The following is a 15404-nucleotide window of genomic DNA, read 5'->3' as shown; positions in this document are numbered from 1 at the left end:
TGATGACAGAATAAAATAATTTGGGTGAACTATCCCTTTAAATTATGCAATATACAGAAACAAGAAAAATATACCAACTTGTTTTTCATTTACTAAAGTCAATTCACATCAATCCAGTACCTTAAAACAGTATATCCTCATACCACATATACCACAGTCAAGGCAGTCAAACAACCTGTAGGCCTATAGGACAAGTGGAGTGCAATAAAATGTAGGCTATATATCATGTTAACTTATTTTAACCTGTGTGTTGGTCTGTGGTAATAAAGAGAAAAGACTCTCTCCTATCTGAGAAAAAAAGAGGTTTCGTTGATAAATGTCCCTCTGTTACATGTCATTGACAGAGGCAAGAGGTTTCAGAAATGGACAGAGTGACATTTGATGACAACTCTCTCATCACATGCCTCAGGTTATGCCCACCATGCCTTTTTACTGTTTCAATTCCAATAAGATATTTTAATATCTTAATATTATTTTAATTATTTTAATGATATTTTAATGCCCCCCCCCCCCCCCCCCCCACTCCCGTTGACTAAATGATACAAAATGCTAATAAAGCAAGAACATGGGTGCCATAGGTGAGAATTAGACCTTTCTGACAATATGTGTTTTGTCAAGGTTAGAAAAGGTTTTGATCATAAATTATGACACAAGACGACGCCCAAAAGGGTAGGAGCCCGTTTCTATGGTAACGCAACATCCAATTTCAAAATGGTTTTCACAGGATGGATGAATTCTGAGTGAGAAAAATAATAGGTTAAGGTCCTTGCACACTCGCCCGAAATTTTCGCACGTTAAAAAAATAAATACGACCTCACGTTGTGCCAATCACATTTACACACTGCCTCCGAAACTTTCGTCCGTCATAAATTTTTTTTGGATCGGGTTCGATATTCTGCGGTTTTCGAATCCGTAGCAAGTATTTTGAGAGGCGTTTTGACTATTCACAGTCGAATGACAAATACGAAAAAACGAATGCGAAAGTTTCGGACTCAGTGTGCAAGGACTTTTAAGCTTATCTTTTTCACTTTTTCTGTTCTGTGCCCCATAATGCTTCCCACATCCATCTTTAAAAGTTACATAAAAATGTTTAATTTCATAATTTTACATAATTGTTTATTATTTAGAAAGTTTTATTATATTATATTATATTTTCATCGATTTTGGCACAATGGCGCCCCCCTCCTGTTGGATTTTTGACTGTGGCCACAGGACAGTCGAGATTAATCCAGTCAGTTCCTGTCCCAACGTGAACGCGCCCTGCTCTGTCGACGTCACGGCTGCAGCTGTTCGGTTCGGCGTGAATGTAATTTACAAGAGGATTCGGCCATTTCGACGGAACGACCTCGATGTAACGACGAAAGAGACGGATTGGTGTTAGTTTTGAAAGCATACGGTTCAGTTTCGGTCAGATGTGGAACGACGTATAACGGAAGACGTTTGTTAGCTTTCACGGCTAAGCTTTTGTCGACGAGCTAGAATTGGGTAACGTTAACTGTTTTCCGTATCGTACAACCTTGGGTATGTCAAAACAACTCAGCCGGTGGTCAACTTCTTCGGAATTAAAAATATAAACGGAATTAAAATTGATAACGAATGCTGTTGTTTGATGTTATTTAGACTGTAATGGAAAATGGTTTCGATTTGTCGTAGTTTCGCATTAACGTTGAAAACGGAAGAGGCTGTTTGACTCAACTTTGATGTGTTTTAGTATTCAATATAACCTTGCATCGATTATTGTAAAACTGTAATTGTTTTATATGTGTAATGTTACCTGTTAAACGTGTTGTTACATTTGTTTCTAATTACCCTTCTGAACGTGAAACTCACGGCCTTGTCTGCCCAGAGACACGCGTTCATGTAACGTTAGGCCAAAGAATGTGGTGTCGTCGACCTAGTCTAAATTCGTTTGATTCCTAACGTTACATAATTTAACCAAGGACCATGCTTTGTTTCAGCATTTTATATGAAGCTGCTAAAAACCCTGCATTTTAAGTTGCATTTTATTCATTCGGTCTTTATGTCCCTGGAACATGACTGACAGGGCAAAAGTATCATGGGATTAAAACGCATTTTAGTAGTTTAATTCATTGTAGTTTGGTCTGTAATAATATCGGTCAGGTTAGACAGCCGCATGTTGTACATATTTAAAGGGTTTTTAAAATGTAAATGACTAAATTAACAAAGACCTCAAACTATTATCTGGGTCAGTGTGTAGTATGTACCTTTTGATGATTTAAATTCCAGAAAGATTGATTACTTGACAGCGCTAGATTTGTTATTCAAAGAATAATGCTGAAACTGGTTGGCATTATACTACTAGTCTTATTTTTACATTAATTTGACAAGTCTCAGTAAAATATTTCTGTTTCCCCTTTATTTTGCTGTTTTTATGCCAGTCTTATTCTGTCATTAGTGTACATAAACCGGAAGTGTAATATTACTGTTTTTTTCCCCCCCCACTGAAGATAGGTGAAAAGCTGAAAAATGGTAAGACCACACTCAGGATCTCCTCGTTCCAAACACAGGTAGTACATTGCTGTAGATATTTATATTTTATATACTATTTAATTCTGACATGTCTACCTAATTATCAATATAATGGTGACTCAATTTCACATTTGTTTCTCATACAGGCCTTTCTCTGACAACAACAGAAGCATGAATCATGAAGGGCGATTTGGCCCCCCTTCAAGAAGCCAGAGAGGTTTCAGAGGACCTCCTGGAAAAGCCCCACCAAGTTGGAGAGATAACAACAGTACCGGACCACAGTCATACCCCAAAAGGCCCTCGCTCATGGGTGAACGCAGAGAGCGACCACACGGACAGTGGATGCAGAACCAGGATCACTTCCATCCTTATCCCGGCTCACAGGATTCACAGCGGGGCCGCAGGAGGCCTTCTCCACCCCGCTCAAGCCGCCCTCCCCCAGTCCAGCACAGACAGTCCCCTCATGGTCCTATGCATGGACCGCCTAGCCACAGAGCACCACTCTTCCATGGAAATCACCCTAGCCACACATCTCCATCTCGCCATTTCCATGGCCCTCCATCAGAAAGGCGGGTTCCTTCACCGCATAGTTCCTTCAGGGGTCCCCAGCGACGCCCAAGCCCTCAGGAGCATGACAGGAGCTGGTGCCCTGCACCTCGCGACAGGCCCTTTGGCCGACCAGCACTTGGTGGCCACCACTGGAATGGCCGAGGAGGTTATCCTCACCCTCCTGGTGGCGATTCAAGGCTCTCCGGCCCACCCCATAGAAAACCCAGAGAGTTTCATGGAAGGAGTTCATATCCAGAGAGGTACAAGAATGAAGCTGTGAAGGCTGGGTAAAGTAAATATACAGTTATGTGTTAGATTGCAAAGTCCAGTACACTGCAGGGTGGTGAGAGTAAATCCCAACTTCCTTCAGCTTTCTGTCAGTGTAAAGTACCACAGGATCTAATGATAAAGCTCATAAAGTGAAAGTCTGTCTGGAGAAATTGTAAAACAATTTGAGGCTTTTTCACCTTTAAGTTTTACTGGCACAGAAGTTATGGCATTCAGCAGCCTGGGGCTGGATCTAAATTGATAAAAATTTAAGAGCTTCCACACAGCTCAAGCAGCACAAACTGGCATTATAACCCACATGTTTGTATTGTTTGTAATGGATATGTAGGTGGTCTGCAGAGAGAGATCAACGTGGGCCGCATGGAGAGGTTGGAAGAGAGTCTCGCCGCCCCAGCATGGAATGGGCACACGGAAGAGGGGGAAGTCCACACTCTCGGCCCCCTTACAGATCACCGGCACGGAGACTAGGCCCACCCCCATCTGGCTTCTCGCTCAGACCTTATCCACCTCTGCGACCTCAGGAAAGGCCCATTGGGCGGCCATTCAAGAGGAAGAGTGAAGATTTCAGGCGTCCGCCGTCATCAAGTGGTTTTGAGCATGGGCCGCCAAAGCGTTTCCGCAGGGAATTATCAGTGAGGCCTCTTCCTCTCAGGGGCTTCCGTGGTCGTGGTTTGTCCCTCAATGATAAGAGTCGACTGCTAAAAGCACGAAATTTTAGAGCAGAGTCAGTGGCCCGGTTCAAACTGCCCCCACCAAGAATCTCGGACAGACTCCAGAAACCCAAGCCTCAGACAGCTCCAAAGAATGGCAAAGATTCTTCAGGAGTGCCACCACGCAAGATACCGCTCAAAAAGATGCCGTCGTCCAGAGAGTCATCCCCCAACACAGACTCCAAGACCGCAGAGCCTGAGAGGGACTCCGAAACAAAGGTGGAATCCCGTCGCTCTGTGAGCGCACACAGGTATGGTATTACCCCTCACACTGTGGCAATGGGCGCGTGATGTTTAGAAGGTCAAGCTTCCTGTTTTTCAATGGCACAACTTTCATCAAAGGGGTATCACCTTGTCAGATGAGATGGATGAGGAGAGAAAAAAGAAAATCGTGCCTGTTTTCCTCATTTTTGTCAACAGTATGATGTTAAACCTGTCGTTATCCAGAATACCTCTGTGCTTGTCAAGAGAATATGAGATAAGTCTGAGCAAGTGGTCTTTCAAAAGTTTCACAATTGCAGTCCTTTTTGTTCCAAAAGTCAAATGCCATGTGTCCCACAATGATGCATCCAGATCGACTTTAACCCAGAAGAGATGTTTAAAATGTCTTCCAGGGAGGGAAATGGTTTTTAAGCCGTAATCTGTAAGTGTTTGCAGAAGGATGGTCTGTCCTGTTATACTACAATGCTCTGCCTCAATATGCAACTAACTGCAGTAACATGAGCAAAATTCTATCTCTCATGGCTACGTCTCATGGACATGGGATAGGATGTCTTGGAAAATGGAAACACGAAGGACATTTTCAATGGAGAGAAAACAGGCAAGCTCTATTTTGGAAGTTATGACATTAAGACACTGTTGATGTATCACGAGAAGTTGTTCCCTAAGAAGAATTTAGATGATTGGCTGGATGAAGAAACAGATTGACTCTTCAACTGTTTGAGTGGAAACCAGATTTGATTGCAAGAAGAAAAATAACTCCATTAAACGAGTCACCATGTACCATCCCCTTAATAGAATAATATAAGATTTGGTCTGCATCTAATCCCATGATCATGGTCAAAGAATAAAACTCTCATCTCCACTAACCCCAGAAGTTCCTTGAAACTGCACCTGAAAAGAGGCCTCGTCGTGTGAGAACTATAAGAAGGAAGTCTTGCGTGCACTTTCTTCCATGACAGATCAACGAGATGGGAACAAAATGGATGTTCTCCCCTGCCACATCCCTCCTCCATAACTGCAGTTCTCTGTTGGTATTAATGAAAGATTTATGCCCTTAAATGCCTTTATATACTTGGCATTGCAGCATTGACATCGACAAGCAGGGATCACATGTTACTCCACATCAAACCCACTGACTGAAATGGCAGCATGTCGGAGTTGTACTGAAGTTAAAAACCTGATCCATATATGCCTAATGAAACATGCTTACCAAAATGCCAACCATTAATTTGTAGTGAGCCTCATTAGAAGTCCTGCAACTGAAGAATTGTCAAAGTAAATTTAAATGCCTACCTGTTAAGTGAAGATGAACATGGAAGAGGTTGATGAATGTCTTTCCACAGACCATGTAGTTTGAAGGTTTTGCAAGACAACTGGCCAACAAATTCTTGAGAAATCAGTCCAGCATTCGGAAGATCCTTTCATCGAAACTTTACCTCAATGTCACTGCAGAATCCAGAGCTGCAAACCAGCTTTTATATCATGAAATATGTTTTCCAGCAAGAAGTGTTCTCCAAATACATCTAATCCAGTATGAAAGGATAGGTTAAGAGGAATGTATCTGGCATGTCAAGTCTGGATGAAAAGGAAGTGCTCACCTGCCAATCTGTTAACTTTTTGGAGCGTAACATGATTCCTACACGGCATTCTTCAGGCCACTCATTCAGTCTGCCAATATCTGTTATTCACGTTAGCGAAAGGAAGGCTGCTAAATGTCAAGGTGAATCAGGGAAAATTAATCTACCAATTCAAACTGAAGCATGGAGATGATGGGCTTGCTTTGCTGTAAGTACCCATGTAGTAATCCATCATTGGTCCTTCTGCATTTGCAACAATACAATTGGGTTCTTGAGGACTGTGAATGTTTGAGTAATTTAGTTTGAAATGCAACATTTTCCCTCCTCAGTTCACAAGGCACAAGTTTATTACACTTTGAAATCAGATAACATTTGTGCATGCTTTCTCTGAATATTTGATGATGTCGTTTAATATGACATTTTATTCCATGCTTAAGCGTCCAGATGATATGGATCACTTGTTCACATGCCTCGTTGACTTTCTTTTCAGCTCCTCACCAATAGACAGGCGGCTTTCACGTGACCTTGTTGTGGTTTCCCATTGGGAGGCAGGGCACAAACCAAGTACTAGTTCTAAGAACAATGCACCTTGGAGGAATAAGGCACCCAAGAACAAGTCTGGTAAACGTCTGACACTACTGTCATAGTTTTGAATGATTTGCAAATAATTTATGCTGTTGCAATATGCTAGTATCAAATCTCTGCATGCAAGTTCTAAATGTTCTTCCTCTCCCAGAGGAATCAGAATCTCATGGAAATTTAACACTGAATGAACGCTTCACCAAGCTACAAAGTCCTACAAGTTCTTCACAGGAACAGAAAGAAAGACGGTAAATTAACTTTATTTTTGGGGGATGGTTACAAAACATTGTTTTCAGGTTAAAACAGAAAACTTTTTATGCATTTTGGCTATTCGTTTACACAACTGTTTTGGTGGCCTGAAAACAGGTTTCAAAGTGGAGGTTTTTGAAAATGATGTGTTATTGTCTCAGTTTAAACTACAAAAACACAAATTTGTGAAAACGGTGATCTCATGCACATGCTTATTATGTGTCGAGTCTTTAGGCGTGTAGTTTCTTTATAAAGTGACATTGACACTACTTACCTTGCATGCATAATACAGCGTTTGAGTTGTTTTGTTTTTTTTCAGTTTTTAGTACGTCTTGTAAACGTACCCATAGGCTAGTCATTTACAGCTGCTAAACTGTAACAAATGTGCTAAATGCAACCTTCTACAATATTTATTTTTTTATTTTTTTATTTATTTAGGTCTTCTAGAAGTCCAGAAAAAACCCTGAGGAAGCCTGCTTCATTTCAGGTAATGAAATTCTTAAAATGTAGATTTCAAAGTCTTGTTCTCATCAAGGGTGCTTGGAAGTGAAAGCATTTCTTGTTTTACTCTAGTTTTAAATCACTCTCTGATTCTTCCTTGTTAGTCATTTTTGTTATAGGTATTTGTAGTAGGGATGCACCAATACCACTTTTTTTCAGGCCAAGTACAAGTACTTACATTTGGGTACTTGCCGATACCAAGTACCGATATGAGTACTTAATAATACCATACAGTTCTTCTAACAATGTTTTATTTTCATCACGTTTTTCACTTTCTGACTGTTACAAAGTAAATATACAACTTGTATAATCAAATTGCTTGTTAAATGAGGTATTCTCACCCGTCACCCCTCCTCTTGACAATTTAGCAGAGCATAGTTTGCAGTCTGCTCTACTTTTATCATCATCGCTTAAAATATCTCCAAACGGCTGACATTACTCCTCCGACTACCTGCTCAACTGACGAGAGGTTAGGCTAATGTCTCGTTGCCATAAGGGGCCGTTCACATATCGCGTTTTTTTGCGTGTGCAAAATCGTTATTTCAAATGTAGGCACGCGGCAAGCACGCTCATAAGAGAAGCTTTTTTTAGCGTTTTTTCCTGGCACGCCTATGTTCATGGTTGCATAGCAACGACAGACGCCAAGGGAGCGCAAGCGCTTGTGGAAAAGAGGAGAAAGCGCTGCGGCCACGCTTTTTCACGTATTTTTAGTCGCGATATGTGAACGGCACCTTAAAGTGGTATCGGGTGCGGTTGTATCGGGGTAGTTTTATGAGTACATGAGCACAGTATCAGACCGACACCCGAGTACAGGTATCGGTGCATTTCTAATTTGTAGTGAGACATTGTTCTTCTTTACTTAGAGACCCAATTTCCGCTCAACTGTTGGAGTGAAGAGGGGACCAGCTCCTGATGGAGTTCTTAGGAAACCCTTAATGGTAAGTGATGCTTGCTGATATCAGTCTTAGTTCCAACGTACTATGTACTATAATACATGATTAATTGTGTAGTCTTTGTAGTAGGCTTGATTTGAATCATTTTAGCTTATGTGGTGTTTCCATCCACATTCCAAATAAATCCTAAATATTTTTTGTGTTCCCTAAGGGCTCTTTAATTCCAAGACCACCCTTCAATCAGAAGCCTGTCTTCAAAAAGAGTCAAAGTATCATGTCAAAGTACAAGAACTTGCAGACGTTGCGGCATAAAGTACCCCACCAGCGTCAAGCCACTAGCTATCGTCGATGGTAAACCAGAATGGTGAGTTGTATATTGCACACACAAATTAATTTGAATTTGTGTACTGTACTGTACTGACAAATCTTCAGCTATTTAACTTCTATTATAGCCAAAATTCCATCAGCTAATGTACTTTGTATTTTCAATGTTATTTTTTAGATTGCATGTGCCAAGGCAAGTCGTCTACTGTCGTCTACTACAAGGCAAGACTCTCTACGGAGTTCCCCAACACCCTCACCTTCCCTTATCTCCTGCTGTACAACTGTTTGGTTTAATCTCTGTAAAAACGGCAAAGATCACCAAAGTCTTTTTTTTTTCTTTTTCTTTTTTTTTTATAGCATTGTTTTTTGGAGTTGTTTTTCCATTTTCTTTGGTGTGCTTTAGAGATAAAGGTATTTAATTCTGTGCGTTAGTCCTTTTATAGTTTCAAAAACAAAGATTAATGTTACATTTTTGTAATGTACCTTTGACCTGTACAAAAGCTCTCTTTGCCATAATTTTGTGAAAATGATTTGGTTAGGATTCTTTTTTCCCACATGTAGTTAACTTTATACATCAGTGTCTAAATAGCTGCTTTTTGAAAGTGACTGTTAAAAGACTCTTATCATGTGAAATGATCCATGTAGAATGCTTTGAGTAGCTTTCATTTGATAAAACCGCCCGAAGGGTTTGTTTCATTAGTTGAGCTCCATGTGTTGATATTATGACTTCCCTGAAAAGTTTTGTTTGTGTAGCTCAAAACCCATATGTACATTCTTTATAATCAGACACTTTGAATAAAAATGGAATTGTCAGACGTGTCGAGTTGTGTGAAGCAAAATAATAATTTTTATGAGTTCAGATATTTAAAAGGATTCCTTACTCCATGAATATACACAAATTTTAGACAAATTAATTCTGTGACTTGGGTCTTTGAAAGTGTTTGAATTGTCAGGTCACAAATAGAGATTCATTTATATCCTCCTCATTCATGTAATCTAGCCATGATGTCTCAGCAGTTCTCCGTTCTTTCCCACCCGTGTATTTCAGTCATCCAATAGTCTAATAATAGTGATTTTCTCGCAGCAATGTTTTAATACAGGTGAGTCTGATTCTACATAACTACTTTCCTACTGAGTTCAGTGCCAACCCTGCTCCAAACACCAATCTGATTACCAAGGCTGCATCTGATTCTGAAATGACATTCTTCCCTACTATATAGAATTTACAGTACTCATAAAAGTAAGAAGTGTCCAGATGACCTACAACTTCCAGTGAGATACTGAAGTGTGTATACAATGGACACTTGACTATCCCTTGAGGCCATGGAAGAGGATTTACAAAATGCAGTGAAGTGACAAACACACTGGTAGGTCACATGAAAATGACAGCATAGCGAATGTAGTACGTCCGGAATACATTCATAATACATACTCTCATGCATACTTTATAAAACATACTTTTTTTTTTTAGTGGCCATGAACTTGTTACTTATTCAAAATGAGTACCTATTCAAGAGTATGCTATATCAGACGCAGCACAAGTGTTCCTGAAGATCTTATTTATGTGGTTCAGGTGCGTTTGATTAGGGTTGGAGCTGAACTTGTGCAGGGATGTCAATTTCAAGGAACAGGACTGGGCATCCCTGTCTTTGGTCAAAGTTAGATATATATTTTTAAAGGTTACATACAACATACTATTAGTGTTAACTTAAACATCTTGACCTTCATAAGTATAATTTATATTGATCTTAAAGAAAAAATTTTTTTTCAACACAATTGTTTTTAATACATTATTTAAGAGGCCTTAGTGACACTGGAAGGTAATTCTGATAAGACCTTGATATCCTTAAATTCTGAAATCTCTACATAGTTTCTTTTAAGTCAAATTTTTTATTTGCATGGTGCTTTTTATAATAAACATTGTTTAAAAGCAGCTTTACAGATGTTTATTATACATTAATGCCTAGTTGTCCAAATTTGGCGATAGAGTAGTTTACATATGGAAATTATATAACCAATCAAGCAGTTGAGATTTGCTGTACTTGAAATATTGTTTTATATGAGTTTATGTATGTAGATAAATCTGGTTATATTTATAGTAGTTGCAAGTTGAAGTTATTAATTCATAATGAGGTGATATGGCAATCTGTAAGGTTTTAGATGTAATAACAGGCCTAATTACTATTAGGAGTATCACTGCCATAGATAAACAACAGGGTTTAGGATTTTATTTGTAGCTCTCTTGCCCACCCACATTTAAAAAAAGAAACAAAATCTGAATTTACATCAAAATTAAGGAAAAAAACTAAACCTAACCCAAAACCAGTTCTTGAAACGCATATTTTTTTCTCATAACAACATAACCATGTCAGGAAATTTATGCTGGTCTTCATCATCATTATCTTTCTGACTGGGGAAATAAGATACAATTCTTTATGCTGCTTTGAAACAACTTTTATTGTGAAATACCACACAAGAAAACTGATACCAGCAGCATTCACAACATCCAAACTACTTATTGAAAAACAGCTTTAATATATCTCTGTAAAGTGTATATAATAGTACAGTAACCATTAAGAACCAACAGCCATGATACAGTCTTTTAATCTGGTTATGGATGCAATTATTAATTCCAATTGCTTAATGACTGTGTTTTCAGTTTTACTAACTATTAGTGCAGTTAGGATCTTAACTAGCTGGTTCTGGGGCATTCAGCATTCAGGTGAATCCAAAAGCATCATCTGTCATTTTCCAATTCTCATTTAAGTTAAGCCTCAGCTTCTTTCAGGACATTGTCTTTCTGCTGGAAGTAGTCTCTGAACCAGGCGATATGCTCCTGTTTCTGTTGAACCGTGAGGTGGTGATTCTTTGTGAGGCCTGTAATTACAAGCTCCATGAAGTGCCTGACTGGACCTTGCCGGGGGAACGATTCATCAAGGTGCTTCTCCAAAAACACATGCTCATGGAAGGGCACACTTGCCTCATCCTCCAGCCCTGAAAAAGTTGCATGTGCCAAAAAATAAGATTATGTACAGGATTAAAATCAGGAAGAAGATTGCAACCTATTCCTGCATTGGTACTCACCAGCCTCATTGTTGATTGGATATTGCCAAAGTTTGCCCTCTTTGGTCCACTGGATCATCTCCTCAAAGCCATTCCGAGGCGTCTGATTTGTAGCTTGGACAATTTGATTAGCTAGATCAATGTCCCAAAGGGTGGGGCCTAACATTCAAAGCAAGGCACAGGACAGAGTAAATAAATACACTTAGTTTCACCCGAAGATACTCAAATATGCCAGTTCAGATGTGTTAATGCCATAAAACTTCTCCTTACCCAGATCTGACAATGAGTCTTGCTCCGCACCTGCATTGAAGATGTTCAGCCTCTTACTAGTGAAAGGACTCTTCCTTTAAAAACAAAACAATGCACATGGTTAGTGGAAAATGTATTGTATTCAAAAATATAATTTCAGGGAAGCGTTTTTTTTTTTTACCTTGTGCGAACTGCATCAAGTTCACCAGTGATACCTCTGTCTTGAGTATATCCCTGTCCGTCCTCGTCAAAACGAATCTGGCTGCTAGGCCTGGCATTTGATCTGCCATTCTGCTTTTTTCCAACTTTCATATCAGCAATTATGTCTCTGAAAGAGAAAAAGGACAAATAATGGTTCCTACAAATGTAGTCATGCAACACTTTATTTCCTATTTGACTCTTTCATACATTTACATTTCAATATCCATACAATATCAACAAATGAAATCTTACTTTCACAAAATCATGTGTTTTTAAGCAATTAAAGTTGTGATGTAACAGAAGGAGCGACAGATTGTGATGACATTTTTGGCCGGTGACCTCTAGGTTCTATCCATTGGCTGTCGATTGGATGGAAGCAGATCTAAATGCGAGATTGCAGTTGATATTAAGAAAGGGGCGGAGTTTAAGCTGACAAAACGGTTGGAGAAGACCGACGGCAACATGTCACCAGAGAGAAGTCTGTCATTTCACCAGAAGATCGTCATGGACATTTTATGCACATTCGTTCATAATAAGATGCATTTATTTAAAAAAAAGATAGGATGAATTTCCATTTTGATGCGACTTTAAGACAAGCAACATCTGAAACGAGCCCTACCCTATGTTCTGTCCATCGGCTCTCCTCTGGCTGTCAGGTACGGCTTCATGTTTCCTCAGCTGCTGAAGGAGCTCTGACTCCGCCTGACGGCTGTTCGGCAGTGTAGATGCAGCGGCAGAGGCTGCAGCAACCAGTGTTGGATTCAAAGTCTCACTAAAATACAAGCAAAAACAGAAAAAAAAAAAAAAAAAATATATATATATATATATATATATATATATATATATATGTGTGTGTATTAAATATATAACCATAATTTATCAATCTTAATCATATGATTTAGCTCTTTGTATGCATGGAAGTGCTTTTATCACAGGTATTTATTTTTGTGCTAGCATTACGTATTTATGAATTATGCTTGTATGCATGTATAACTCACCGCTGTTGTGAAACCTCAGCTGTTGCATGCTGGAACATGCTTTGTACGCTTTCCATGGGCTTTGGGTCGGGCCTCTCACTGATTCTTGGAATCTTTGGGGGTCTTATTTTACGTATGGTTGTGACCTCCACCTTCATTGCCCCCAGCAGCTCCAAAAGACTCTCCTTCCCCGTTTTTGTCTTGTCAAACTTTTTGCTGTCCTCAAGTTTAACCACAGGTTCAGTCTCTAACTGTGATGTCAACGTTGCATTTGAAACGTTATTGCCCTCATTAATTTTTGTGTTCTTCTGTCCATCATTGTTAACCTCAGCATTAGCCTCATTCTCTTCTGGTCTCTTTTCATTGTCTTCTGACAGTGATGTGGAGCTCTCTTTATTTTCACTGAAAAAGATGCTACTGGTTCCCAATGGCCTTGCTCTACCCATGGCCCTAAAATAAGAAAGAAAAAATCTGATGAAATGAGTGCTCACATTACTTTTTTTCTTTTTATCAGAATTTGAAAAACAAACAAAAACACTTTGGTTAAACAACCAAATAATAAAGCTATAATTAGTAACACAATCAACATAAGAATGGAAAATTGAGCATGTCGATCAAGTCTTCTTTTATTTATATCTGAGATATTTCAATTTGAGATTGAGATTTTGAACTGACACACAAACACCAGTCAATCTGATCAGACCTGTCACCTCAGTGTCTTAAATCTGTAACTTACCAGATAACAGGAGCAAAACGCTCCTTCTCTTTACATTTTTTGGATGGTAGTCGTGTATTCTGCGTATGAATTAATCCATTTCGGACCTGATATATATTTAATAATCTTTTATACATGATTGCCCCTCTCATAAGATCTCAATGTCGTCCATGCACGTTTCCCTGTGCAGCACAATCAACCGTCCGGCAAGGCGCCTGAGACGTATAAAAGTTCCGGGTGTCTTTTTGCGTCCAGTAAAGTAAATGTATTGCTCATTTGCCACTTTTTTACAGTGTTCAAACATTCAGTAATATTATTTGTTTTAATCAGTCTGTATCATATGCATTGCAACAGGACAACTGAATCGGATTGCAACAGGAAAGGGGAAGAGCTTATAAAACTGTTCCAAGGGAGGGGTCTGCCGCTGCCTCGGTCTCATCCCTCCAGTGATGGGAAATCTGAGCCATTTGTGCGAATCGGTTCTTTAGAACAATTCGTTTCCAAGAAGTCGTTAAAAAATTATTCTATCTATGTTCATGATATTTTCCCTATTGCAACAGTTCACATTTTCAACATTTTTTTATTTGTGTTATATGATAAATTGTCTGAGCTGTTTTGCTGTTTTGCCTGATTGATTACAGGCATTCATAAGGACACAGCAGACCAAATGCGAATAACCTCGTCTTGGCTAATACAGTTTTTTACTCTTTGATGTCTTTAGCTTTTTTTTTCATTTGTGAGGCTTTAAATTTAATTTGAATATAAACCTCTAAAATGTATTGTGCCCTAATAATATATATTATGCTAAGCTAGGCTGGTGTGTATGGCAAGCCGTTTTAACATTTAATCATTTAAACCGACTAGTCTCTATTTTCATGCTACTAGTACTTATTTTTTAGATACTAGTATCTATTCCTTTAAGTACTAGTCCTTATTCATTAGCTACTAGTGCTTATTCTTTAGGTACTAGTGCCTATTATTTAGATACTAGTGCTTATTCTTTAGGTACTAGTACCTTTTTAAAGATACTAGTACTTATTCAATAGATACTAGTTCTTATTTATTAGATACTAGTACTTATTCAATAGATACTAGTACTTATTCATTAGATACTAGTACTTATTCATTAGATACTAGTACCTATTAATTAGATACTAGTACTTATTAATTAGATACTAGTACTTATTCATTAGGTACTAGTTCTTATTTATTGGATACTAGTACTTATTCATTAGGTACTAGTTCTTATTTATTAGATACTAGTACTTATTCATTAGTTACTAGTACTTATTATTAGATACTAGTACTTATTCATTAGATACTAGTACCTATTAAATAGATACTAGTACTTATTCATTAGATACTAGTACTTATTTCAAGAGTGACTATTAACTATTCTTTTGTTACTAGTAACAAATTTCAAATTTTTGCCATTGACTTCTATGGGGATCTGTCATTCAGATATCAACTATTCAGGTCTGACTAGTGTGTATTCCAATTGTGACTAGTACGTATTTATTAGATACTAGTAGTTATTCATTAGGTACTAGTACTTATTTTTTAGATACTAGTACCTATTACTAGATACTAGTATTTATTCATTAGCTACTAGTACTTATTCAATAGATACTAGTACTTATTCATTAGATACTAGTACTTATTCATTAGCTACTAGTACTTATTCAATAGATACTAGTACTTATTCATTAGATACTAGTACTTATTCATTAGATACTAGTACCTTTTAATTAGATACTAGTACTTATTAATTAGCTACTAGTACTTATTCATTAGATACTAGTACCTATTAATTA

At 38.4% G+C, this 15404-nt stretch overlaps 2 protein-coding genes across 3 annotated transcripts; one reads left to right on the top strand and one right to left on the bottom strand.

Annotated features, from left to right (window-relative positions):
- Positions 1-1237: 1237 nt before the first annotated feature.
- Positions 1238-9205, top strand: LOC307158553 (uncharacterized protein). Of its 2 annotated transcripts, none has more exons than XM_079871225.1 (10): positions 1238-1485; positions 2469-2528; positions 2637-3299; positions 3656-4288; positions 6327-6457; positions 6573-6666; positions 7106-7154; positions 8032-8106; positions 8273-8425; positions 8564-9205. In XM_079871225.1, exons 2-9 carry the CDS (start codon positions 2488-2490, stop codon positions 8414-8416), a joined length of 1830 nt encoding a protein of 609 aa, XP_079727351.1. In that variant the 5' UTR covers positions 1238-1485; positions 2469-2487; the 3' UTR covers positions 8417-8425; positions 8564-9205. The 2 variants fall into 2 exon arrangements, with proteins under 2 accessions (XP_079727351.1, XP_079727352.1); XM_079871226.1 differs by having other exon boundaries at positions 1258-1521.
- Positions 9206-10588: 1383 nt separating this feature from the next.
- Positions 10589-13961, bottom strand: mrps31 (mitochondrial ribosomal protein S31). The gene is made up of 7 exons (XM_079871227.1): positions 13612-13961; positions 12897-13325; positions 12518-12670; positions 11879-12025; positions 11719-11792; positions 11470-11607; positions 10589-11379 (listed from the first exon to the last, which is right to left on the bottom strand). Exons 1-7 carry the CDS (start codon positions 13740-13742, stop codon positions 11153-11155), a joined length of 1299 nt encoding a protein of 432 aa, XP_079727353.1. The 5' UTR covers positions 13743-13961; the 3' UTR covers positions 10589-11152.
- Between the last annotated feature and the right edge of the window lie 1443 nt (positions 13962-15404).

Source organism: Squalius cephalus, assembly GCF_949319135.1.
Source record: "Squalius cephalus genome assembly, chromosome: 5".
Lineage (NCBI taxonomy): Eukaryota > Metazoa > Chordata > Actinopteri > Cypriniformes > Leuciscidae > Squalius > Squalius cephalus.
The sequence above is the reverse complement of the archived record's forward strand: the minus strand, read 5'-3'. Positions and strand labels throughout refer to the sequence as shown.

Bases quoted from the DNA above. Each gene is read 5' to 3' on its own strand.
- LOC307158553 (XM_079871225.1), top strand. From the start codon at position 2,488: ATGGTAAGACCACACTCAGGATCTCCTCGTTCCAAACACAG. The intron at 3,300-3,655 runs GTACAAGAATGA...ATGGATATGTAG, and splicing joins AGGAGTTCATATCCAGAGAG to GTGGTCTGCAGAGAGAGATC. The intron at 7,155-8,031 runs GTAATGAAATTC...TTCTTTACTTAG, and splicing joins GGAAGCCTGCTTCATTTCAG to AGACCCAATTTCCGCTCAAC.
- mrps31 (XM_079871227.1), bottom strand. From the start codon at position 13,742: ATGAGAGGGGCAATCATGTATAAAAGATTATTAAATATATATCAGGTC. The intron at 12,671-12,896 runs GTGAGTTATACA...CTTGTATTTTAG, and splicing joins GCTGAGGTTTCACAACAGCG to TGAGACTTTGAATCCAACAC. The intron at 12,026-12,517 runs GTAGGGCTCGTT...TTTCTCTTTCAG, and splicing joins GCCGATGGACAGAACATAGG to AGACATAATTGCTGATATGA.